This window comes from Pyrus communis, chromosome 5 (genome assembly GCF_041283825.1).
Source record: "Pyrus communis isolate YQ-2024b chromosome 5, ASM4128382v1, whole genome shotgun sequence".
Classification (NCBI taxonomy): Eukaryota; Viridiplantae; Streptophyta; class Magnoliopsida; order Rosales; family Rosaceae; genus Pyrus; species Pyrus communis.
Window position 1 is genome coordinate 15,557,461 of NC_142569.1, and position 26,888 is coordinate 15,584,348.

The following is a 26,888-nucleotide window of genomic DNA, read 5'->3' on the forward strand; positions in this document are numbered from 1 at the left end:
CATTTATTTATATATATATATATATATTTTTTTTTTTAAATATATATAGATAAATTTTATTATATAAATTTTATTTAATTAATTAGTATGAAAATAATTTATTTATGTAAGGGCAATTTAGTAATCAACCTAGTTTTAATTCCAATTGAAGTGAATTAGTAAACAACTTATAGTTATATGGACTCAACATCATCTCTACTCCAATTTCAGACAGTTTTAGTAAACAACTTCAACATGAATCTGATTCTGATTCCACCTCATTTTAATCCCTCCTCAATCCAATTCCTTCTCAATTCAATTATTCTCAATCTGTTTACAGATCGCAAAGAACTATATTCTAAACCTAAAAGATAAATGATGGTAATCTATGAATTGGTGGTGATTTTTTTTTTTTAATACAAGAATTGGGAAAATTCTTTCATGCTACATAGCATTAAATGTGACAAGTATTATAGACTAGTTTAAATTATTACTTTCATTGAGGTCTTGCTAATAATAGGTAATCCAATACTCATACTACTTAAGAAAATAGAACCTCAAGAATGAATTCTAATAGTCATTTTATTTGTTATTTTAAAAGGTTTTTTAATCAAAATGTTCTCTGAGATTGACATAACCCCTCAATTTGGAGCATGAAATTTGAAATCAATAGAATTTATCCCTAAGTTTGTCTACCATTAATCATTTTAGTCATTCTGTGAAAAAATCTCCATTAAATACAGATAAAAACAAAAATACCTCTTTTTTGTCAAATTATTTTGGCTCATTATTTATTAAATTGAGGTTATTTTGTCCTTTTGGGCATTGTTTAACAAATGTTTTTCATGAAATGATCAAAATTATTTATGGTCAACAAACTCAATGACAAGTTCTATCAATTTTAAATTTCAAAGACCAAAATGAAAAATTATGTCAATCTCAAAAGTCATTTTGACTAAAATGTCATTTTAAAAAGAATCAAACTTTAAAGCAATAGTAACACATTACTACTTTCAATTGGCCACTTAAGCTATTTCCAAATACTTGATTAGGACAAATGTATAAGGTATCTTTTTCCTTTATATGATTATTGCAACAAAATAACACGAGTGAGATAATATTAAGGAAAGTATATAATAAAATACATTTGAAATTTGCGGAGTGGCATGCGGGATCAGGCAGCCAACAAATCTAGTGGCAATAGCATCACTTACATCACCTATCAACTATCAAGGACGTCACAAAATTGATCACCTTTTCATCTTGGGATGTTGCAAAGTTCAGAATAAAAACAATGTGATTTAGGTAAAGTAGATGAATTAAATAAAATACAAAAAGTATGTTACCAACCTGTTCCTAATGTGTTACCAGCTTTTGTCTTTTTCCAAATAATTGACCAAAAAGAAAAAGGTAAAGTTTTTGAAAATGCTTCTTTTTTTCTTTTTTATTCGTTGAATAACTCTATTCATATATTTATTTTAGTGAAAACGAGTACTATATTTATTGATACGAAAAAAAATATTTACACATGTAAGGATAAGGTACACAGTAATGAATCAATTAATTTTTACGATTAATTGAATTTCTTATTTTCTAAGAATTGAAATATAAATTTTAATATGCATTTTTATGTGTTTAAGATTTCATGTCTTAAGTAAACACTTATAATAATGTAAGAATTTAATTAACTTCGATATTCTTTTAGTAAAGTTAAAATAAATGAGAACCATGCTACTTTAAATAGTCATTTCATATAAGTACACATGCAATAAAAAAAGAATAACACTTGGCTACTTAAAGAATGAGCAAAATTCCTACTCAAATTTTTTTATTTTTTATTTATAGATCTTCGTGTTTGTGATCGAAACCTTTCATACTATAAATCACTCTATAAATATCATGTCTGTGAAAAATCAATTAAAATTAAAGTCATTTAATCATCGAATTGCATAAGAACATATGAACGAAAATGATAAAAACATTACGAACAGTCTATATATTTGCTATAGTTAATTGACTTAACAACTTTAGTTTTAATTCATTTTTTAGATAATCTTACAAAATAGTTGACCATATTAACAGTTCAAATTATAATTACAAAATTTTAAAAATCTAACATAAATTTTCTAGTAAGAATTTCTACTCGTCATTGAGTAGCTAAACATTACTTACAAGAAAATTGTCAATTCAAAAAGTGTAGAACAAAACGACTACAAAGAAAAGTAAGGAAACAAAAAATACAAAGCTGAAGAGAGTACTACAGAGTCTGGTCAATGAAACCCCAACCCGACGCAACAAAACACTAGGTTGGCATAAAGGGACCCACACGTCTCAAACACAAGTGGGCCACATCCAACTCAAGGTCCCCCAAATGATGCAAAAATGTATAAATGATCACAGCCTCACTCATCACAGTACCTTAAAATTTGCAGAGGAAAAAACAACCAAAAAAAAATTAGAGAGAGAAATTACTAGGGAGTAATGAAAAAATAAAGAGAAAGGTGGCAGCTGCTGCTGCTATTTTTTTCGATCTTGCATGTTATTCTTTCTATATAATATTTTTTGTACATAAATTCCAGAGGATCACAAAATACAAACAGAGATTAATATTCCATGAACTTAATTAATAAAGCTTAATCAATAACTAATAAGACATTAAAACTAAATTAAAACAACAAAAAGATTTGGAGAGCAATCACCAGTCAGTGTTGTAGTTTTTCCTTTTTATCTCCTTGTCAGTCAAACCTTGTCATACCATTATGGTATGCCTGGTCTTAAATTAATAATTTTATGACCAAAATCAGAGACCCAAAAGCAACATCTTTTTCCCTAACATTCATCCTTTCCTTTCCATTTGTCTAAAAACTCCTTTACAAAGCTATCTCTGCCTGCAAAGCAACAGCTGCGGCACCTGCATTGAACCCCACCACCACCTGCTGCTGCTGCTGCTGCTCAACCTCCCACCTTGCTTGGGCTATGGCTCCATCATGCACTGGCACATACTCCTACCAAAACACCCCAAAACACAATCAGACACCAAAAGGGTAATTTCATCATCAAGATTCTTTCTGGACAGTTCATTTTTTTCCCCATTTTTGAGGTTTGGAAAGAATCATTGAAAATCTGCAAGTGTTTGATGAAATGGGAAAAAAAATTATGAGACCTCAAGTTTTTGGACAAGTTCTTTGGCACTGGGGGCAGAGACTATGATTTGGCGCTGGGAAGGCTTGATAAAGCCGTCATCCACGGCTTTGTCAATAAAAGTGAGGAGGTAGTTGTAGTATCCATCAACATTCAGCAAACCAACCTGCAAAAAATTGTTTGCAGCAAAACCAAATAATTAATATTTAACAATAATAATGAAGTTTCAAACTTTCAAGGCCAAAGCTCTCTGGTGTGTGTTCTTACTGGTTTGTCATGGATTCCAAGCTGTGCCCAAGTGATCACTTCTAGCAACTCCTCCAAGGTTCCATAGCCACCTGATAGAACCAAAAGTAATGCAAAATAAAATCCATTGATCAATTCGCTTAATTAAATAAAAAGGCAAACTTAGTAAGAGAAAGAGAGATGGGGGACCTGGTAGGGCAATGAAGCAATCAGAATGGCGGGCCATTTCTGCCTTCCTTTGGTGCATGTCGGCTACTGGCCTTAACTCTCCAACTGTTTCACCTGTAATCTGAGGCTCAAAAAACCCAACATGCATACATATTTAGAGAGCTTTTGCCATACTTGAAGCCAAATATAAAGATTAAATTTTGAACCATTACTGCAAAAAAAGAAAACAACTTTGCACAAACTAAAAGGAGATTGAAAAGAATCCAAATGAGAGAGATAAGATTTTGCACCTCTTTACACATTAGAGTTCTTGGCATGATCCTGTCCAAATGTGAACCAAGAACATAAAAAATTAGGCAAATGCACAAGGAAAAATGATTAAATTTCGAAGAAATAGAAAACATTTGAGAAACCCAAGAAAAAGTGAAAATCTAGAGATGTGATTGTACCCAAGAACATTCCCTCCACCATGATAAACAGCCTGGGAAACCAGACCCATCAGCCCAATGCTCCCTCCTCCATATACAAGGTCAAGCTTCCTTGAAACCTTCAAAAAAAGAAAGGAAAAAAAAATTCAGAACCAAAAAATAGGCCTACCCAATTAATAAAATTGAAAAACAAACCAAACATAAGTGATTAAAATGGAAAATAGAGCAACCCAAATGATAAAATTATAAATTTTGGAGTTTGGAGGGAAAATGAAGAAGAAAAGTACAATCTCTTCAGCTAGTTCAATGGCAGCATCTTTGTAGCAGTTCCTCTTCCCAGTACTGCTGCCACAGAACACACAAACCCTCTTGAATCTTGATCTCAAAACCTTCTCTTCCATCTCCAAACTCCACAAAATTTTACTGGTTTTTAGCTTTTGGGTTAAAAGTTTGCCAAAAGTGAGTAATAAATATGGAGGGATTGCAGAATACCTAGTAAGATGGAAACAGACAATATATATAGATGAGATTTTAACACCAAAATGGTAGGTCATATATTATTATATAAGTGAAAAGAAGGTTTTATTTATTTATTTATTTTATTTATTATTTTTTTTCTTCATATATTCCCTCAATTATATAATAACACATACTTATATACCTATATTTCAGGTAAGGATCATTTCCCGATTCTTTTTCTAGGAATCTAGAAATCAATTAATCTAATCAGTTCATCGTATATTATATGGTTAGAAATCGTTTTAAATTTTAAAGTTTAAATTGATTATAAATAGTATCTAATGAAAACTGATTATACGATTTACGATGAACGAACACAATTAATTAATCTTTTGAATCTCTACGAAAAGAATCTGAAAAAGATCATATTTTATGTACTTCGAGCACACTAAAAATCTTTGTTATATGCTCCAGGACTAAGATTGAAGGACCCCCAAAAGAAATTGAATTGAATATTTTTAAAATATTTTTTTTTTAACATTGAAAAAACTGTTAGACTCCACACAAATATACAGGACTACAGGACTAAGATTAAAGGATCCCCAAAAGAAATTGAATTGAATATTTTTTAAAAAAATTATTTTTTAACATTGAAAACCTGTTAGACAGAAAGGAAGGAAAAGGGAATACTGTGGCTCTGTTGTGTCAAATGGATAGAGACGAAGTAAGACAAGTGGCAAGGCAAAAAAGACAGAGAGGGAAGTCTGTACAGTTCAGACCCTACCCTAATCCACGAAGACACGTGGCTTAAATCATGGTTGAGGCTTGGTGGTTTCATGTCTCGGCTGGTAATTTGCACCCTTTTATGTATCTGTAGCACGTTCAATTATTCTTCTATTTCTCAGAAAAAAAGTTATTCTTCTATTTAAACTATAACACATAGATTTATTTCATTCAAATTATGAATGTTGTTATTTAAACACATTTTGTTATATAAATAGCATTTTTTTTAAAACACATAAATAGATATGTAAATATCATTATCTAAACTATGACACGTAAATTTTATTTTTATTAATTTATCTAAAATATTCACAATTATTATAACGTTCAATATTACAGTACCAGACTTATGTTTGCATACTCATCACAAAAATCCTTAGTGGTGTAGATTTAGTCCCCTCCTCTTCTCTCCATTCTGTCTTAATTGTTCTTAGTGCACGCACGCAATCATAAGTTGGTGCGTATTTACACGCATCAAATCAAGATTAATAGGTCGTCTAAAATATTATCTTGGCTTCTTGGCAAGATTCAGCTTAAGTTATCGGGGGTAGGCCAATGAATTAAATAAAAGCATGGGTGGCTAATTAACAAAAATTGGACATGTATACACTAATGGAATTGGTTTTAATAATCTGATTTTTAAGAGCAAGTGGAATCTATAGTTGGATACTCATTGACCAAAAGAAATAGTTGGATATCCAAAAGAAGATATTTATATTAGGTAAATATTAGAAAGACTGTATTTTTTGTACTATACTAATGTTTTTTATTTTTTTGGATCATATACTATTGTATTATTTAATATGACAAGTAAGGCGCTATGTCATATTAATAAACAAGTTTATCTTATTAAATAATAGCTATTTAATTGTTTATAACATCTCTAATATTAGATGGCCAGAATGTGACATCCCACATCGCCCAGGGGAGTGATCCTTAAATGTATATTCTCATCCCTACCTAGCGCGAGGCCTTTTGGGAGCTCACTGGCTTCGGGTTCCGTAGGAACTCCGAAGTTAAGCGAGAAGGGGGCTAGAGCAATCCCATGATGGGTGACCCACCGGGAAGTTGCTCGTGAGTTCCCAAAAACAAAACCGTGAGGGAATAGTAAGCCCAAAGCGGACAAATATCGTGCTATGGTGGTGGAGCGGGCCCGGGAAGTGGTCCGCCCCGGGCCGGGATGTGACAATTTGGTATCAGAGCCTAACCCTGGTCGCGTATGTGCCGACGAGGACGTCGGGCCCCTAAGGGGGGTGGATTGTGACATCCCACATCGCCCAGGGGAGTGATCCTTAAATGTATATTCCCATCCCTACCTAGCGCGAGGCCTTTTGGGAGCTCACTGGCTTCGGGTTCCGTAGGAACTCCGAAGTTAAGCGAGAAGGGGGCTAGAGCAATCACATGATGGGTGACCCACTGGGAAGTTGCTCGTGAGTTCCCAAAAACAAAATCGTGAGGGAATGGTAAGCCCAAAGCGGACAATATCGTGCTACGGTGATGGAGCGGGCCCGGGAAGTGGTCCGCCCTGGGCCGGGATGTGACACAGAAGCACACTTTGGTGTCTTAAGGCTTCACAAAAAAAAAATTGGACTGAAAAGCCCCTTAAACAAAAAAAAATTAGAACTACCGAATTTGATACATGAAAACACACAAGGGCAATTTTGTAAAGAAAACATAAATAGTACAAAATATATTTGCCTTGAAATTTTTTTTTTCACCAAGACATCATTGAACTTTCTTTTATTGCCATAACAAGGGAAAAATGGTTATGATTGAATTATAAAACAACAAACTAAATACTCAAATTAATATTTGTTAAAAAAAAAACATACTCAAATTAATACAAAAAAGGAGGAGTTTCTAACGCTTGAAAATAGTATTTATTATTGTAGGCCTATTTAACTGGAGAGTTATAGATAGGGGTGTGGCGAACTGTAGAGAGAATTGGGTGAATTCTGAGATGTGTTTTCTCACCCCATTGTCTCTTCATTTATAGTAGTAGAGAAGGTAAATTCCTACCCTTTTTATATTACAAAACAATCAAGAAACTATCCAAGAGATATGGTAGAATCCCAATATAATATACTAGGATTTACATAATCTTCTTTTATTTATTTACATTCTACATGTTCTATCAAATATTTCTATTTTTCCTTTGAATTACTTGTATAAATATCCTATGAATTTCATTTTGCTATTCCTAACCTAATTAGGACTCCAACACTCCCTTTGAGTGTGCAAATACTCAAGTAAATGGACAGGTCTTCAACGATGAAGTAAGTTCAACTGATGGCGTCGTCGGTACAATGAGCGAATGTAAGTCTCAAATCAATAGAAGAATGCAAAAAAAGGTATAACTAACGAAACATCACTATGGTAAAACCCAATATGGGAGAAAACTCATAGTCCAAGGAGAAACGTGAGAATTCTGCATTAAGTCAAAACTATACGCCTTCTTGACAAAAGTAGGAAAGCTCACAAAGGTATGATCAACCTAGAATGGGTGTCTTGTTAAAACCTAGTTAGGTAGCAAAAAACCAATGGGAAAGATGCTCCTAATTGTAGGAAAAAATAGTACATTAAGATCAAGTGAGTATATTTCTGGATACTCTCCCTGAGTTTGACAAAATTTCTAACTGAGAACTACAAGCAGTTACACATACAAATTCATCGGACAAGTTTCTGGAAGGTATACTTCTGCAATAACATCGTAAAAAGGTCAGCAAGGTTGTCTAAGATTGAAATGTTGAACTTCAATCTCTTGATGCTTTGCTAATATGATGTAAACATAATATGATTAAAGTTGACTTTGGTCGATACATGCGACATAATCTTCATGGATCGTCGTTGGACTCAACGATGGATGAAACAACCACAGGTACTTCGAATGTGTTCAACAAGAGCTTGCAACCATGTCTCACATGCGATGTAATGAAGTGCGGTGAGTCTTAGAACGATTTAAAGATTTCGTAATTAAGGTCTATATCGTGGACCTCCAAGATATCGCAATATCCTCAATAGTAAAGACATACCCATTTGAGAACACACCTTGCATGGGTTTGGCAAGTAACTTACATCAACATAACAAACACAGCAAGCATCATTTCGAAGGTTAGGGGGTGGATCCACTCGGGATGCGTAGGGATAAGCCCAAATCCGTAGTACCTTCAGGGTAATGGGAAAACATCTTTAATGCCAATTCAGTGGCTACGTCTAGGCACAGTGCTGCATCTTTACGAATAGATCAACAATGAAGGAGATGTCTTGTCTAATGCATTGAGCTAAGTACAACAAAACATAAAGTTGACCTCATATATGAAACTTTGGGTTCCATAACCTCTTCAAGGGTCTCATTTGCATATAATATATGGATGACCACGAATATACTCAAAAGAAAACACTTACGGGGTATAGTTCGACTGGTAAACCAAAATATTGTCAGAACAATGCTTGAACTTCAGATGAAGGCATAAACGAGTTTTCTCAAGATCTTTCATCTCAAATTCCATCTTTAGGTGCGAAGCAGTTTTCTTAAGCTATTCTAGAGTCTTAGTGAGATTCATGTCATTAACATAAACTGCAACTCTAGTAATTCAAAATATAAAATTTTAATTAAACACAAGAGCATTTATTCATATATCTGACTGATCAAATAATGGCTTAGACGGGTATACCATATCTACCCAAATTGCTTCAATCCGTAAAGTGAACGTCTCATTTGAATTGAGAGAATGTTTTGTGGTCTAGAACTATTTGAACCAGTCTATGTAATTCTTTGGGAGCTTACATGTAAATCTCCGTATCAATATCTCTATGGAGAAACACTAAACATATTCAAATTGTTGTGGCTAATTACGAGGTGTTTGAGAAAAATGTTGCGCCACAGAGTGTGCACTATATTGCAATATTTTATTCATCTCATTATGCTTCCTTTCCCACTAGTAACATTATAAGGCTACCTTGAGTGGTGTAGGAACGATAGGTCCAAATGCACTTTGGTAAGGAATAAAACCTGGATTATGGTTTTAGTTGTCGAATCAATTCTACGTTGTCACTAATTAATGGAACACGATTCACTATCATCTTTTTTTATTTATGATGGTAGTTACCATATAATTGGAACATCATCGATGATAACCTCATTTCAATTCCATATCTTATACTGAATCAAGAACTTCATGTCTCGGGAGTGATCCAGATTAATCTCATGAGATGAAATTGTTGTGTTCTTCTTCTTCTTACAGGGGAAGTGAATCTTAGGAACCAAGTGATCTGTCACGCTTCAGGTCAAAGGCAGATTGATTGGCTATCCACTTGTGTACTAGGTCGTCCAACTGGAGTAGCAAAACCTTTTTTTAGGGGCGTCACACCTTTAAAAAATGTTAACTCGACGCCTATATGTATGTCTATCATTGCAGGCATGTTTACAGTTGGTATTTGATCTCATGACCTTAGCTAGATAAGAGGAATACATCTGGAGCAACATTTTGAAAGTTAAAATACATTGCACTTGCTTATCATGCTCGAGACATAGTAGGCAAAGTCCACGAAAATTTACGTCGATTTCAAGAATGTTAACATTCTTATCTCTCGCTAGCGGCGAAAAGATTGTCTCATTGAAGTAACAATCCCCAAATGAGAGGTAAAGAGACTTTTTGCAAAGGCTGTAAAGAGTTATTGCAAAGGAGAATTGCAATCACCAAAGATTCATATCCTTCTTGGAGAACCCATATTGGTATGTTCCAGTTGCGCAACTTGGCATAAAAATGCATACTTAAAATGCGTAAGTACAAAGTGTTAGGTCCGTACTCAGTGACCAATTGTAATGCCAAAATATGTTGGGTGGCAATGGGCCTCAGGATGGACCAACATAGCTGCATATAGGATTGCATAGCCCTAGGCAGAAATTGAAAGCTTGGTGCATTCACCAAGGTCTGGGTGACAATTTAATTTGTGCGTTATGATCACTGCAAAGTTGTTTTAGGGTGAACGTGGGGAATATGATGTTCAATTACAACCCAAAAGACATGGAATACTTATTGAAAAACTTTCAATTTAAACTCTCCGACATTATCCAGTTTTCCAGACTTTATTAGATAATTAGGGTAATGAGCACTTAAAATTGGTCAGGAGGTTGGCAGCAATGTGTTGGACAATTATGTGACCAGTTTATCCATTCATCAACAAAATCATAAATATTTACATGGTCTGCATTTTGGTTGGATCAGCCTATACTTATTCCCTTGAATTCAATATGAAAAGACGGTTATGTAGTCTCTTTGCCAAGGATGATGTAGAAATCCAATTTCCCTAACAAGCAGGCTTGACATAGTGTGTTGCTAGGTACAAATTCTTACTTCGGGTAAGGAGATGCTTCATGGCATCATTGTGTGACCTATATGTCACAAATAGTCGTGCCAAAGCGTGGAGAAAATTGGATGGATCTGAGGTATGTTTTCTCACCTCATTGGGTGACTTCTGAGTGTGTTTTCTTGTGACATCCCACATCGCCCAGAGGAGTGATCCTTAAATGTATATTCCCATCTTTACCTAGCACGAGGCCTTTTGGGAGCTCACTGGCTTCGGGTTCCATAGGAACTCCGAAGTTAAGCGAGAAGGGGGCTTGAACAATCCCATGATGGGTGACCCACTGGGAAGTTGCTCGTGAGTTCCCAAAAACAAAACCGTGAGGGAATGGTAAACCCAAAGCGGACAATATCGTGCTACGGTGGTGGAGCGGGCCCGGGAAGTGATCCGCCCCGGGCCGGGATGTGACAAATTGGTATCAGAGCCAATCCCGGGGCGGGATGTGACAAATTGGTATCAGAGCCAATCCCTAGCCGGAAATGTGCCGACGAGGACGTCGGGCCCCTAAGGGGGGTGGATTGTGACATCCCACATCGCCCAGGGGAGTGATCCTTAAATGTATATTCTCATCCTTACCTAGCACGAGGCCTTTTGGGAGCTCACTGGCTTCGGGTTCCGTAGGAACTCCGAAGTTAAGCGAGAAGGGGGCTGGAGCAATCCCATGATGGGTGACCCATTGGGAAGTTGCTCGTGAATTCCCAAAAACAAAACCGTGAGGGAATGGTAAGCCTAAAGAGGACAATATCGTGCTACGGTGGTGGAGCGGGCCCGGGAAGTGATCCGCCCCGGGCCGGGATGTGACATTTCTCACCTCATTGTGTCTTTATTTAAAGTAGTATGAAAGGTAAATTCTTTACCCTTTGGGTATTACAATACAATCAATAAACTATCTAAGAGATATGGCAGAACCCAATAAAGTTTACTAGGATTTACACAATCACATCCTAACCTAATTAGAACTGCAACATTTATATACTTTTCCTAAGATCACTCTTAATACACCAAATCTAAAAGATTAAACTTAAAATCAAATACCCAAAAAAAGAAAGAGGGTTGTTAAGAGCACTTCTATGGACTCCTCCCTAATTTCATTCAATTCACGAAGGGAACTAAAAATTTAGAAAAAAAGTATCACTAGAGAAAAAGTCATAAAAAGGACTTTCGTAGTAGCAAATATTTTTGTGATGACGTAGTTTATGCTATGCTTAGTTTTCCCTTTTTAGTATCCAAACACCTCTATTTTTTCTCATCTCTCAGTCCAATCCTTCCCTAAAAAACGTGTTCCCTAAATTTTTTTCATTTTCTCTTACTGTACTTGTATCCTTGATTTGATGGATTTTTTTTTTTTTTAATTTGCCCCTTTATTTTTTGTCTACTTTGTCTGATGACGATTCTTAGTTGTTATTATGAGAATTTTTTTCATTGTTATGCGTAGTTGGATAATTGAAGATTAACTTTTCCAGTTTTCCCCAGACCCTCACTATCTTTTACAAATTCTTCATGGCTATGCAGTGGGCTCAATTGCGGCGGGGCTTCAATTCGTGGTTATAGTTATGATTTAAGGTTATGAATTTATTTAAGTTTCCGTTGTTTTTGGGCTATGTGGGTTCGGATGTGAATTCCACAAGATTTTGATGTTATGTGTTTTTTTGTTTGATCGGATTTTGTTTGCTTTAATTTAGTCCTTTGAATTTGTTGCTATTACATGTGTCAATTTGTTCTTTCTTATAAAATTCTCTTCTTATCTTCCCTAGTTCTGCTACTCGTTTTGTTTTCTTTCCCTAAAAAAAAAAAAGAAAAAAAAAAAGAAAAAGAAAAAAAAGAATGAATGCCTAGGGTCATTTTGTGGGATCTAACAATAATTAGCAAGAAAAAGTAGAGATTTTATAATTTTTTGCCACTTTATTCCCATCAACGATTTATTGTCTGTTTTAATCCTTGTACAGAGTTATTATTTGGTTCTTTTACCAATCTACAAAATCAATTGGACTATCAGTTGTCTTGACTTTCGACTTTCCTCCTATAATTAAAGTTTCTTTCAAAGTTTCTTTCCAGTCCATTCTTTGTTCCGGGATTGTTGTAGTTGTCGTTAGTGTTTTCAAATGTGGTTGAGTTTATTGTCTTCAAGCCCTAATAATTGTCTTTGGTCGTCATTAGCACTTTTGGTGAATGGATTATGCGATGCGTACACTATCCGAACATAGAGATATACACGGATTGTATGAGTGCTATAAAGGGTGAGATATTTTAGATTGTCTAAAACACCTCTATATGATGTTATTCTTTCCTAAAAGTAATTCAAACATTAATTTTATCATCCATGTATATTAACTTATAGTACACCACGTGATACGCATTCTCAACCGCATAAATATTTCTCCTATAAAAATATATGCATATATCTCTCACTACATGCAGTTGGGAGATATGTGTCCCTGAGCTCTTAGGAGATCCTTGTTCCTCGTTTGACAAACTTACAATTCAATGTCTCCCGGCTCCAGCCATCTTAATATTATATTGATGTGGCATTGTCAATTAACAAAGTTGTAGTTAAATAACCACGTTCACTCCGTAATGGACGAAAAGACCCATACAGTAAAGCAGCCTAACTTTTTCACCAGCTGTGATTGAAACCAAAACTCCAATTCCGTATGAGGTTAAAAATCAAGCTACTGCATGTTTTTGGAGAAGTTCACATGTTATACGTAATTAAATTTCCTGCGACAATTAACATCAGTATTTACGGTACATCATGTTTAAGATAAATGGTAAGCCGCCTGTAAAAAGAAGTGCACGCATTTAGTTCACATTTTATCACATCATTTTCCACTTACAATATTAGATTCAAAGTCCGTTATTAATAAGTTGCATATACACATAGAAAAATGTTAGGAAGATTATCTTTTTAAACAACATACTGTAGCAATAAAGTAAGATTTCATAATTTAAAGAAGGGATGATGCCATTCATACATTTATTTGTACATCTCATATATCCTTTGTTAATTTTTTTCATTTAATCCGATGATTAAAAATTGAAAGAGTGTGTGAAAAGTTAAAAAAAATATGTGGGTATCACCACCCTTAAAGAAGGGTAATGCTTGAGGTCATCTACTTAAATCATATTTTACGGACACGTGATGTTATGTTGATGGTTGAATTCTTTTTTATTTTTTTTTATTTTTAAATCATTATGAAAGAGGCCAATCATGCAAGGTCGAAATAATCCTTAGACTAGAGTGACTCTAGAATCTAGTGCATATTTTCAATAAACAAACACTCGGTGCTAAATTTTTAAGAAGTTCTCTCCACTTAATGAATAACATATTCCAACGAAGAAGACCACATAACAAAGTCATTCAGTAAGAGCAACTCCACTCCTAAAAAAATACACGATCATTCAGCCTATTTAATCCACTCAGTGAACAATGATAGACCTAATAAATAGTAATTGACCAAATATATCTCTATCCCTAAAAAATGCGCTGGCATAAAATCTAAAAATTGTGCTGGGACAAACGATCTCCACCCCTACAAAATGCATTGGCACCCAATCAATTTAAAATATTATTATTTTTTTAATAAAATAATAAAAAAATTAGTTTTAATTTTGGATAGGATTTTTAACCAATCTTGTCATGCTACGTGTCATTATCCGAAAGTACTATTTTGTGGATAGATGTCTGATAAGATTTTCAATCAATCCCAACGCGTCACGTGTCACTATTTTTTTACAATAATTTAGCCAAAATTTCGATCGGATTTTTAACTAATGTTGTCACGCCATGTATTATTATCCAAAAGTACCATTTTGTAAATATATTTCCGATAAGATTTTCAACTAATCCTAACGCGCCATGTGTTACTATTTGTTTATAATAATTTAGACAAGATTTTGATCATATTTTCAACCAATCATGTAGTGCCACATGGCATTGTCCAGAACCTCATCCTTTCTTTGTTTTTTTTTTGTTCATATAAACCCTACATCTATCCTCATTCATACACCAAACTGAATCCTTCTTTTTTAGCTCAGAATCCTTCTTCATCGGTCTTAAACCTTGAAATGTGGTGTAAGGGGGAAGATGATGGTTATGTATTTATAGAAAAAAATAAATAAATTTTTTAATTTTTTTTTTTGGTATTTTTAAACAACTTTTAATAACTTTTTAATAATTTTTAATAATTTAATTAATCTAGACCTTTGGATTTGAAAAAGATTCAAATCCAACAGCCCAAATGTGGACATGTGGGCAACGATCATAATTCTGACTATTTGGTTTTTTTCGGACGACAATCGTGGACCTTGATCTTGCCGACCTGACGGCCCAAAACGCGCCACGTCAACTAGCCGTTGGGTTCGAATTTCAAATTTTTTTTACCGTTGGAAATCCAATGGCCCATAACGAGCCACATGGCCACTCATAGGTAGAAATTGGTGCGCTACAACAGCGGGCCCCACCGCCTTTTTTTGTCTGGAACGTGCGCCTGACGCTAGTGGCCTATGACGTCAGGTTTGACGCAAGCCTAATGTCACATGGCTCGTCCCTTGGCTCAACACATTCTAGGCCGCCTTGGAGACTGACTTGGGCTGGGTGCCATCCTATTAGGTTGGGCTAGAGCAAAAAAAAGGGGAGGCTGGCCTATTTTGTGTGCTTTGAGCCGATCTATCCTAATGGGGTGGAGCTACTCCAATTCACACATAATAAATGAAAAAAATATATAAGTATTTGCACCCAATGAAAAATTTCTTATTTCGCTCATGAACAGACGACTGGCTGTAATATTAATATTCATAATAGCATACTTCATACAACACGTTCCAATTAAATGTGTCACTGTGCATTTACATGGGTGCCTTTGCCAGAGTAACCTGCTAATATGTACAACAATCTATATATCGCTAGCATGAATTACTTGGTGGCTGTGTCCAAGAGGGTAGACTTGGCAATTTCTTACACGACCCGTTAACACGACACGTAAACAACACGAAAATAACGAGTTTCAGGTCAACACGATAACTAATCAGGTCATTATCGAGTCACACGATAATAACCAGTTAATAACGGGTCCTTAATAGGTTTACACGAGAGTAACACGCGGGTAACATGTTTCGACATGATAAGAAAAAAGTTATTTTGCTAATTTTAATTTTTTAAACTACTAAAAAAAACTTACTATAAAATACAATAAATATAATGAATATGCATATATTGTTTATTAATTATTATCTATATAAATTTTAAATTTTAAATTTTATTTATTTATTTATTTTTATAGTATATTATAAGCAAAGATTGAGATTAAAAATCATAAAACACATTAAAAATAAAAATATCAAGTAATTGAAAAATACCAAACACATTAAAAAAATTATAATAATTAATTTACATGTGCAAAAAATATGAAAAAAAATGTGCAAACGCTCGTAGTCGCATTATCTACGCTTTGAGGATGGGTATATGTTTGTTTGAATTTTTAAAACCATACAAACTCTCATGAATAATATTTTTAAGGGAGTTCAAAATAAACAAAATTCATAATCTTTAATGTATAAGTTTGAGAGATGTGAAAGCATAATAAATGTTTATAATTACATCCTCAATGCTTAGATGATGGTTAAATGATCGTTTAGATTTTTAAAACACTCTGAATCTCACGAACATTATTTTTTATTTGAGTGAAAAATTAATAAAATTAATAATAATTATTTTAGAAGTGTGAAAAATGTAACCACTCGTAATGAAAAACTTTACAACTTTCATGAAGGGGTCAACTCTAAAATTTAGTGTGTATATACTAATTTATTATTATGTTTTACATTTTTTTTTGTTAAATGATGCATTTCATTTTCATTTTTATTGATTTAAAAAATATTTTTCTTAACAGATAGCGGATCAGGTCATATTACTGAGAATATTAACGGATTAATTTTGGGTCGGGTCATATTACTTGTTTACTTTAATGGGTATTATAAGACACGACCCGTTAAGCTATTAGATATGACACCAAAATAATATTAACATAAGAAACACGACATGAATGCTAGATCTACAAGAGGGCAAGAACAATGACACAATCACATGACGAGTCGACACAATCAAATGACGTGTCGCGTTTAATTAAGTTGGGGATTTATGGGTTTTGCAGTGGGAAAGGGATGGCGAGGAGGCGATGGTGTCATTTGCCAAGGCAGTGCGGCGCAATGATTTCTTTTTTTCTGCAGCGTCGCCAACTGGCCACTCCCCCATATCCTGTCTCTTGTATTTATGTATCAATCAAATGTACCACCTTCTTTAGCTCTGTTGAATTTGATGCTGCCTTTATCCTCTTTTCAGTTTTCAGTTGCTACCTATGGAACGTGGAACTTGTTCTTCTTCTTGGCGTTTTGTAATTTTTGGGCTAGCTGAGTTGTGGATTTTCTTGTTTAACTATTCACAAGCTTCAGCGTTCATAAGTAGAACTTGTGAAGGAAGAGTGCATAAAAACTCTCTTAAATGACAGAAATTCATAAACATCAAAGCTGATTCTTCTTAGGTTTACTTTTGTTAAACGGTTGTATAATTTATCTACTAATCGTTCTACGTTAGTATATCAACATAAATATGTCAAACTTTTATCACTGCAGAAAAATTAATGATTTAATTTTCATTTTAATTTCATTTCTTAAGTGTAGACAAATTATAAGGAAATTGTTCTATCGTTGAACTGATTGATTAATGAACCCTATCTGGATCAACTAAAGCACTTATGCTCATTCCTAAATCAACATAATGCCCCACTAATATCATTAAACTTCATTAAATGATGATTATATTGAAAAACAGAAAAGAAAGTGCAGACTAAATATCTGGATAGTAATTTCAATACATCATTTTTAATTTTGTGCATATTTCCTGCTAATTTTACTTTAATTGTTTAATTAAACTTTTACAAAACTAAAAAGTGTATAGTAAGAGGTGAGAAATAGTGTAAGAAAAAGGCTATCCTAAATACCCATCTGAGTATTGCTAGAGTTATAGAGGCATAGGCTGGTTGAGTTCTGGCTGTGGGATTGGATTGGAGAGCAAAATCAGCAACCTGCTATTTTCTTCAGCCGTTAAATCGTCCATGATGATGTGCTTTTCAAGAAACACTTTATCAACGCTGGGAAGTGAGCTCTCCAAAAGCTGTCCAGACAATCAACCATATTTACCTCCAACTCTTTCAACCTGTCGTTTCTGTTGGAAATTCAAATCAAAACAGGTTGCTATTGTTGAAAATCAATGTCAAAGTTAGGCATTGAAAGTTAGGCAATGTTAGGTATGGTTGAATAAAAATTATTAGGTGCAATTAATGTGTTTTGTGTGGTAATAAATAATCTTAGTTTAATAATTTGGTTTGCTATAAATACCCAAGTTCTCAAGCATTGTATATCATCCCATCCAAATCCCACTTCCAATTGTGAAGAAGCTTGTAAGCTTTCTTATTCCAACAATTTGTAAACCTTTTCATATATCAAAGTCCAAGTGTTTTGCCAAAGCTTGTTGCTTCCCTCCTTTCTCTATTTCTTTCTTTGTCCAATTTTATTTGAGAGTGCAAAGTGAAAGAGGTGTGATAGAGTTTGTAAACTTATCACCCACATATTTTGGTATTGAGTTAGTAAACTGTCAAATACCAACAATTGGTATCAGAGCCAGAATACCATTCTGGCAGGTGCAGCAGTTATGGCGTCCAACTTAGTGCAACTCCAAGTTCCCACATTGAAGAAAGAAAATTATGAAAGATGGTGCATCCAATTCAAAGCATTGTTTGGATCACAGGAGCTATGGGAAGTTGTCAGTAGTGGGTATGTTGTACCCACTGCCAAGCAAGAAGCCGTATATACTGCGGATCAAAGGAACACTCTCAAGGACTTACGAAAGAAGGACCAAAAGGCGCTGTATCTTCTATACCAGGGTTTGGAAGATTCAACGTTCGAGAAGGTTGCAGAAGCAACAACGAGCAAGCAAGTATGGGATACACTCAGTACAATCTACAAAGGAGTAGATCGAGTCAAGAAAGTGAGGTTACAATCACTTCGAGTAGATTTTGAAACTGCTCATATGAATGAAGGGGAGAGCATCTCCGACTATCACTCAAGGCTCATTGTGATAGTAAATCAGATGAGGAGAAATGGCGAGAGACTCGATGAAGTACGAGTTGTGGAGAAGATACTCCGGTCACTCACATCTAAGTTTGAGCATGTGGTGACTGCCATTGAGGAATCCAAGGATTTGGAGGTGATGAGCGCATAAGAGCTACTAGGATCCCTCCTAGTTCACGAGCAACGCATTCAGAAGAATGCAAGCCCCACAACGCTAGAGCAAGCTTTGGAGTCAAAGTTGAATATTGACAAACCAAATAAAGGTCGTGGGCAGTGGAACTCACGTCGTGGGAGCTCATCCAACCGTAGCCGAGGACGAGCCCGAGGAAGAGGTCGAGGCTATGCACAAAATCAAGGTCAGTCTCAGGAGTGGAGATCTACTCGAGGAAAGGCGCATATCCAGTGTCACAACTGTAAGCAATATGGACATTATGCCAATGAATGTTCACATAAAAATGGTGAGCATGTCAACATGGCAGAATCAAGTGGAAATACTGATGAAGAACTTACAGTCTTACTAGCACACCATGATTCCAGTAGCCAACAAGATGTTTGGTATTTGGACTCTGGTGCAAGCAATCACATGTGTGGAAAGAAGGAGTTTTTTGCCGAACTCAAAGAAGGGGCCTATGGATCTGTAAGTCTTGGTGACTCCTCAAAGTTGCCAGTTGAAGGCAAAGGGAAGATCAAGATCATCCAGAAGGATGGAAGAGAAAAATACATCTCCGATACCTACTACATACCAGGTATGAAAAACAACATTCTGAGCATTGGTCAACTGCTCCAGAAAGGGTACATTATACATATGGAGAACATGCTTCTCACTCTCAGGAATGCAAGGAGAAAGCTTATTGCACGTGTTCGAATGTCAAAGAACCGGATGTTTCCGTTGAATTTGAACACAAAGATTGGAAGCTGCAACATCGGTGTAATGGAAGATGAGTCATGGAAATGGCATCTTCGATTTGGCCATCTTAATTTCAATGGCCTAAAGTTGCTGTCAAGTGGAGGAATGGTTCGTGGTCTACCCCAGATTGAAGCCACACGCCAAGTATGTGAAGGTTGTGTGCTTGGCAAGCAAGCACGACTATCGTTCCCTGTTGGTGATACATGGAGAGCAAAGGCACCACTACAGTTGGTGCACACAGATATATGTGGTCCATTGGATCCCATGTCCTATGGAGGTAATAGGTATTTTATTACCTTCATTGATGATTTCAGTAGAAAGACTTGGGTCTATTTTCTCAAGGAGAAGTCAGCTGCCCTAAAAATTTTCAAGGAGTTCAAGGCACTCACAGAGGCAGAAAGTAACCACAAGCTTGTGGCTGTGAGATCAGATAGAGGTGGAGAGTACACATCCAATGCTTTCCAAGCATACTGCAAGGAGCAAGGAATTAGGCATCAACTTACTGCTGCCTATACCCCACAGCAAAATGGGATAGCCGAAAGAAAGAATCGAACCATCCTTGACATGACAAGGTCCATGCTTAAGGAGAAGAATTTGCCAAAAGAGTTATGGGCAGAAGCTGTAGCTTGTTCGATTTATTTGTTGAATCGATGTCCAACAAAGAGTGTCAAGAGGATGACACCACAAGAGGCTTGGAGTGGATACAAGCCGAATGTTACACACCTAAGAATTTTTGGGTGTGTTGCATATGCTCAAGTTCCAGAAGCCAAGAGGAGGAAACTTGATGATAGAGGTGAGAAGTGTGTGTTTGTGGGCTATAGTGAAGAGTCCAAGGCATACAAGCTCTACAACCCACTAACTGGCAAACTAGTGGTTAGTAGAGATGTCATCTTCAGTGAGGAAGAGACATGGACGTGGAACAACAAAGAAGTCAGTAAAGAGAAGATCGTCTCCACTGATTTTGAAGAACCAGAAGTTGTACCACCGATTGAGCAACAGCCGGCTCAAACAATCACAACAACTCCAGTGCACAGAATTGCAAGGAGTGGTCCTACATCTAGTGAGGAAAGCAGCTCCTCAACTCCAGTGAGGTTAAGGAATCTCACAGAGATTTATGGACAAGAAGAAGAAGAAGAAACCAACCTTTTCTGCTTGTATGCAGACCACGAGCCTTTCTCATTCAATGAAGCTGTGGAAGAAGATTGTTGGAAGAAAGCCATGGAAGAAGAGATCCATGCCATCGAGAAGAATGACACTTGGGAGCTGACAAAGCTCCCACCAAATCAGAAGGCTATTGGTGTCAAGTGGGTTTACAAGATCAAACGCACTGCAGATGGGAGTGTGGATCGATACAAATCAAGGCTTGTAGCAAAGGGCTACAAACAGAAGTATGGAGTGGACTATGATGAAGTCTATGCTCCAGTTGCGAGACTTGACACGGTAAGATTGCTAATCTCTCTTGCCGCACATCATAAATGGAAAATTTATCAACTAGATGTCAAGTCAGCCTTCCTTAATGGAGTACTTGAGGAAGAAGTGTACGTGGAACAACCGGAAGGCTTCCAAGTACAAGGAGAAGAAGATAAGGTGTATCGTTTGAAGAAGGCTTTGTACGGCCTCAAGCAAGCACCACGAGCTTGGAACTCAAGGATCGACAACTACCTTCACCAAAATGGATTTCAGAAATGTCCATACGAGCATTCAGTTTACATGAAGAATGGTGAAAAAGGGGAGTTCTTAATTATTTGTCTCTATGTAGATGATTTATTGTTTACAGGAAACAATGAGGCAATGTTCCATGAGTTCAAGCAATCCATGTTCAGTGAATTCGAGATGACTGACAATGGATTAATGTCATACTTTCTTGGCATAGAAGTGAAGCAAGAAAGTGATGGTATCTACATCTCTCAACAAAGGTACATGAGAGACATATTGAAGAAGTTCAATATGGACAAGTGCAACACTGTCAATACCCCAGTCGCAACTGGATTGAAGCTGTCCAAAGGAGGAGAGGGTGAGTTTGTAAACTCAACAGTGTACAAAAGCCTCGTTGGAAGCCTAAGGTACCTTACAATCACAAGACCTGATATAGTTTATGGTGTTGGACTCGTGAGTCGATACATGGAAACACCAAGGGAGTCTCATTGGCTGGCCGCCAAGAGAATTTTGAGGTACATAAGAGGTACTCTAAACTATGGTCTATTTTATAATTTTGGTGAAGATGCAAAATTATTTGGTTATTCAGATAGTGATTGGGGAGGTGACCAAGATGAAAGGAAAAGCACAACTGGCTATGTGTTTTTTCTAGGATCAACAGCTTTCTCATGGACTTCAAAGAAGCAATCAATTGTTGCTTTGTCATCATGTGAAGCCGAGTATGTTGTTGTAGCCTCAACCGTGTGTGAGGCAATTTGGTTAAGAAATCTGTTGAAGTCAGTGTGTCATCCACAAGTGGAATCGACTGTGATTCACGTAGATAACGTGTCTGCAATCAAACTTGCAAAGAATCCTGTTCAACATGGAAGGAGCAAGCACATTGATACCAGGTTCCATTTTCTAAGGGACCATGTGAAGCAAAAGACAATTGAACTTGTCTACTGTCACACCAAGGAACAAGTGGCAGACATCTTCACAAAGCCATTGCCAATTGAAACATTCCGGCTACTGCGTGAAATGCTAGGAATGAAGGCGTTTTGATTTGAGGAGGTGTGTTGGAAATTCAAATCAAAACAGGTTGCTATTGTTGAAAATCAATGTCAAAGTTAGGCATTGAAAGTTAGGCAATGTTAGGTATGGTTGAATAAAAATTATTAGGTGCAATTAATGTGTTTTGTGTGGTAATAAATAATCTTAGTTTAATCATTTGGTTTGCTATAAATACCCAAGTTCTCAAGCATTGTATATCATCCCATCCAAATCCCACTTCCAATTGTGAAGAAGCTTGTAAGCTTTCTTATTCCAACAATTTGTAAACCTTTTCATATATCAAAGTCCAAGTGTTTTGCCAAAGCTTGTTGCTTCCCTCCTTTCTCTATTTCTTTCTTTGTCCAATTTTATTTGAGAGTGCAAAGTGAAAGAGGTGTGATAGAGTTTGTAAACTTATCATCCACATATTTTGGTATTGAGTTAGTAAACTGTCAAATACCAACAGTTTCATGCATGCCTTCGATCCCTTTACGTACTCTGTGTGATTAACTTGCAGGCAGCTGCCTTCATTCCAGCTGAGGTTCTTGTTCGATGAGCCCAATCCAAAGCCCATCATATCACTGCCTCTCAAGGAATGTTTGATAGGATTGGCCAATAGCCATGCATATGGATAATTTCATTTCAACTTTATTTTTTCATGTGCCGGTCTCACAATTTTCGAATGATCTTACAAAATATACGGTGTATTGCAACTAGTACACGGTTTTGCAGCTTTGCTGGTGCATGTTGTGCATTTTCGACAGGAAAACATCACATATGTTGATTTGCTTTTACGTTTGTTAAAATTCAAGTGGTATTTTTGCATCCATGAAACTTCAAATCAAGACACTCTTATTTTACAGTTCATCACATGCATGTTCGCTTCTTTATTTGCCACTAGATAGTCCAAGAGTGGCAAAGTCACACAAAAGATTTTTCTTTCATTAATCTTGAGTGAATTTGCAATTTGATCTCAATATTTTCTGAAAGTGTAAGGTATTTGATGAAATATGTTGAAGAAGTGCCTTTCATAAGCTAACAAATTCTAGGACACACATATTGGTTATTTCGGTACATTTTTTTTCAAATTTTTACAATAACAAACTTCTGATTCAGCCACAATTGCAAGTATATGTTATAATACTTAATTAGTATACGTGAATTGATATAATCAACTAATTAATATAGGGTGAAATTTTTTTTAAAACATATTTGCGCTATATACCATGCTAAAAGAATTAGAAAAAAAAAAAAAAAACCTTTTTCTTTTATGTTAGAGGGTTTGAACCCTAAGCATAGTGCACTCCCACTCATTATCCTACATACCTATCACTAGCTAGGCTAACCCAAATACATAGCGTAAAGAAATAAAGTACAACATCAAACTAGGAATGGCTACTTCATCACACATTCAAAGTTGAAACTGAATTTCATATTCCAAGTGAGTAGGACCTTTTTGTTACGATGGTTCAAGTCTTACTCTTCGAGGGCGGTCCCATAGAAATAGTTGAATTTCAACCATTTTCTGTTGCTCTAGTCAAATTACCACTCTTTTTTTGACACGAACCAACTCTTCTATATGGAGTAGGATTCTCTCCTCTCCTATTCTCATCCCCTTCACTCTTCTCTTCTCACATATTGATTTTTGTCTTATTGTTTTTGTAAAAAAATCAATATAAAATGTTGACATGACTTAACCGTGACCGTTCAAATAAAAAGAAAGATATCCTCCTTCTTTCTATGTATGTTCCTAGGAGATGGCGCTTTAGTGGATGAGGCCTAGGGATGGGCTGGAAATTTAGACTGATGGAGTGGTAGTGGCGTTCACAGTTTACGTACCCAACTTTTCAAAGTAGGAACATCAACTTGAAAAGATACCTAGCTAGCTTTTGCAAGTACACATCAACTCTTTTATCGTGATGAACCATGAGAAATTTGTTTCTTTAACCACTAAAAATGGAGGCATGTGGACAAATGTATGCTAATATATAGTTGGTGCTTTTCTTAGACCAAATGCAATGTTTGGTTAAAGCTTAAATTAAGCTTTAATATATCCCAAAGTATTTTCAATCATAAGGTTAAAATACATCATGGGGAGAAAAATTGGTTTTTGGTTTGATTCCGCACAGAAATTGAGTTAGGGATAAAGGGTTGGCCCACCATTATGCATATGTGGACGCGCTGGCTTTTATTTCATATGCAGCACAATGACAAAACCTCACCCGTTGGGTTCTACGGCTTTGTCAGCCACTTTCGACAAGCCCAACGACTCTTTTTTTTTGTCCAACGATTGGCGACTTTGGATTATTGGTTGATGTCACATTCCGGCCCGGGACGGACCACTTTCCAGGCCCGACTTCACTACCGTAGCACGATATTGTTCGCTTTGGGCTTACCATTCCCTCACGGTTTTGTTTTTGGGAACTCACGAGCAACTTCCCAATGGGTCACCCATCATGGGATTGCTTTAGCCCCCTTCTCGCTTAACTTCGGAGTTCCTACGGAACCCGAAGCCAGTGAGCTCCCAAAAGACCTCGTGCTAGGTAAGGATGAGAATATACATTTAAGAATCACTTCCTTGGGCGATGTGGGATGTCACAGTTGATCCAACGGTCTAGATTCAATTTTTATTTATTTATTTATTTATTATAATTACATTACATTAAACGATTGAGATTGAATATGAGCAAATTTAATGGTAAAAAAAATTGCCGGCCCTAAATTAAACCCTACAGGTAAAACAGTTAAAAATAGTTAAATTAAAATTCATCAAAAAACTCTATAAATACTTAAGTATTTGTTCAAACATCCACACAAAATTTACTATAAATACTCTATAAATGACTAATTTAAACTCCACTGGTGTACTATTACACTATGTTTGGATAAGGGAAATAAACATGGAATTTTGGTAAAAGTTGGAATTTATAAATTGACAGGCACCAATTCTCTTATTTGGATTCATAAACATAGAAATTTAGAATTTCCGCGTGGAAAAAAAAACTTGGAATTTGGGACCACCAAATCCCAAGTTCAAATTCCATGTAAATAGGTGTCATTTCTCAATTTCTATGATTGAGAGTTTAAAAATAACAAATTCCGTATTCAATTCCATTGTTATTTTAGGTTAACCAAACAAGAAAATTTACAAATTCTAGAAAATAAAATCTCGTCATTTCAATTTTCATCATTTTTTAAATTATTTAGTAATCTTAAATTTCTTCACCCAAACATAGTGTTAGGGCATCCAAAGATTCAACTATGCACAAACCTCCGAGCAATGAATTGAATACCGGAAGAAAAAAAAAAAAAACCAACTACTTATATCAAGACGACTATTCTGAATGAGCAATAATGTTAAAGAGAAATTATATTTTTGTACTATATTTGTATATCACATGATGTGACAAATGATGCACACAACCAACATCTAATAAGATAAATTTATTAACTAATATTGTACGTATACATCACTCGTTATATCATACAATATGTTACACAAATATATTCTTCTGATATATATATTTTTTTTTCGAAAACATTGCTGATTCAGGTTCATGAAAGTTTCACAAGGGACAAAAAGAGATGTAGAACTTTAGTAATAGCATATTGACTGGGGTCAATTCCGAAATTGACTGATTCAAAGATGTCATATAAGTATGATTTATTTGGCTACCTACCTCTAAAGATCTAATCACGTATTAAACATAAGGTAAGTATAGGTCACAATTGTCCTGCCACACCTAACTTTAACTTTCAAGTGCCACCGATCCACCCATCCTAACTTACAACTGTCTCATTACAGAGAGTTTCCATGTCTCTTTCGATTTCAACTTTGACTGTTTTAGGCATGTCTCTTGCCACGTATGTGACAAATACAAAACCAAACCCTATGACACATTTTACACAGTGCTTTACAACAGTTATGTCCAATGGTTGCACACTACCACAAAGATGAACAAGTAATTATTCATATTAGTTCTATTTAAATTATATCAATTACAAATCATATGGACAGAGGTTTCCTAAGTTGGTAAATGGTTTTACCAAGTCTTCTTACTTATAGGTAATAAGTCATTTATTATTGTTATTGGATTTGATTTGATGCCAATGAGTTGCACATGCACATTTTGGATTGGATTCCTTTGTTTTATAGACAATTTCTAAATTTCCTTTTCTATTTGTCTCCTAATAATGAGTTTTCTGGAATTTTTATAGGGAGAACTACGTGTGTGCAAAAAAATGTGGAAGGAATTGATGGATCTTAGTTTTATTCTAATTATCTTTGATTAAGCTGATCAAGTGATCAGGCGTGTAATTACTTTGATTTCTGCCAATTAGGCTGATGATGGTGTTCTAAGAATTGGAAAAAATTGATTATCTCTCTTTTAATTTCTTTTTTATATTGAAATATTTACTTATAGAAAAAGTATATTGTTCATTCTATTTCAGTGATTAGAATCATCTAACTTTTAGGTTTTTTCTAGAAAGATATATTATGACAACGTGTGTCAATATAATGAAAATAAAGCGAAGATTACGAAGTCGAGTACCCAGATGAAGAGACTAAGGAATGAGTTTTGAATCCTAATAATGGCTAC

General features: G+C 35.5%; 1 protein-coding gene across 1 annotated transcript; it reads right to left on the minus strand.

The window, feature by feature from the left end:
• Nucleotides 1–2,588: 2,588 nt before the first annotated feature.
• Nucleotides 2,589–4,486, minus strand: LOC137726792 (cytokinin riboside 5'-monophosphate phosphoribohydrolase LOG5-like). The gene is made up of 7 exons (XM_068465752.2): nucleotides 4,250–4,486; nucleotides 3,984–4,081; nucleotides 3,825–3,855; nucleotides 3,556–3,655; nucleotides 3,388–3,458; nucleotides 3,143–3,286; nucleotides 2,589–2,984 (listed from the first exon to the last, which is right to left on the minus strand). Exons 1-7 carry the CDS (start codon nucleotides 4,361–4,363, stop codon nucleotides 2,850–2,852), a joined length of 693 nt encoding a protein of 230 aa, XP_068321853.1. The 5' UTR covers nucleotides 4,364–4,486; the 3' UTR covers nucleotides 2,589–2,849.
• Between the last annotated feature and the right edge of the window lie 22,402 nt (nucleotides 4,487–26,888).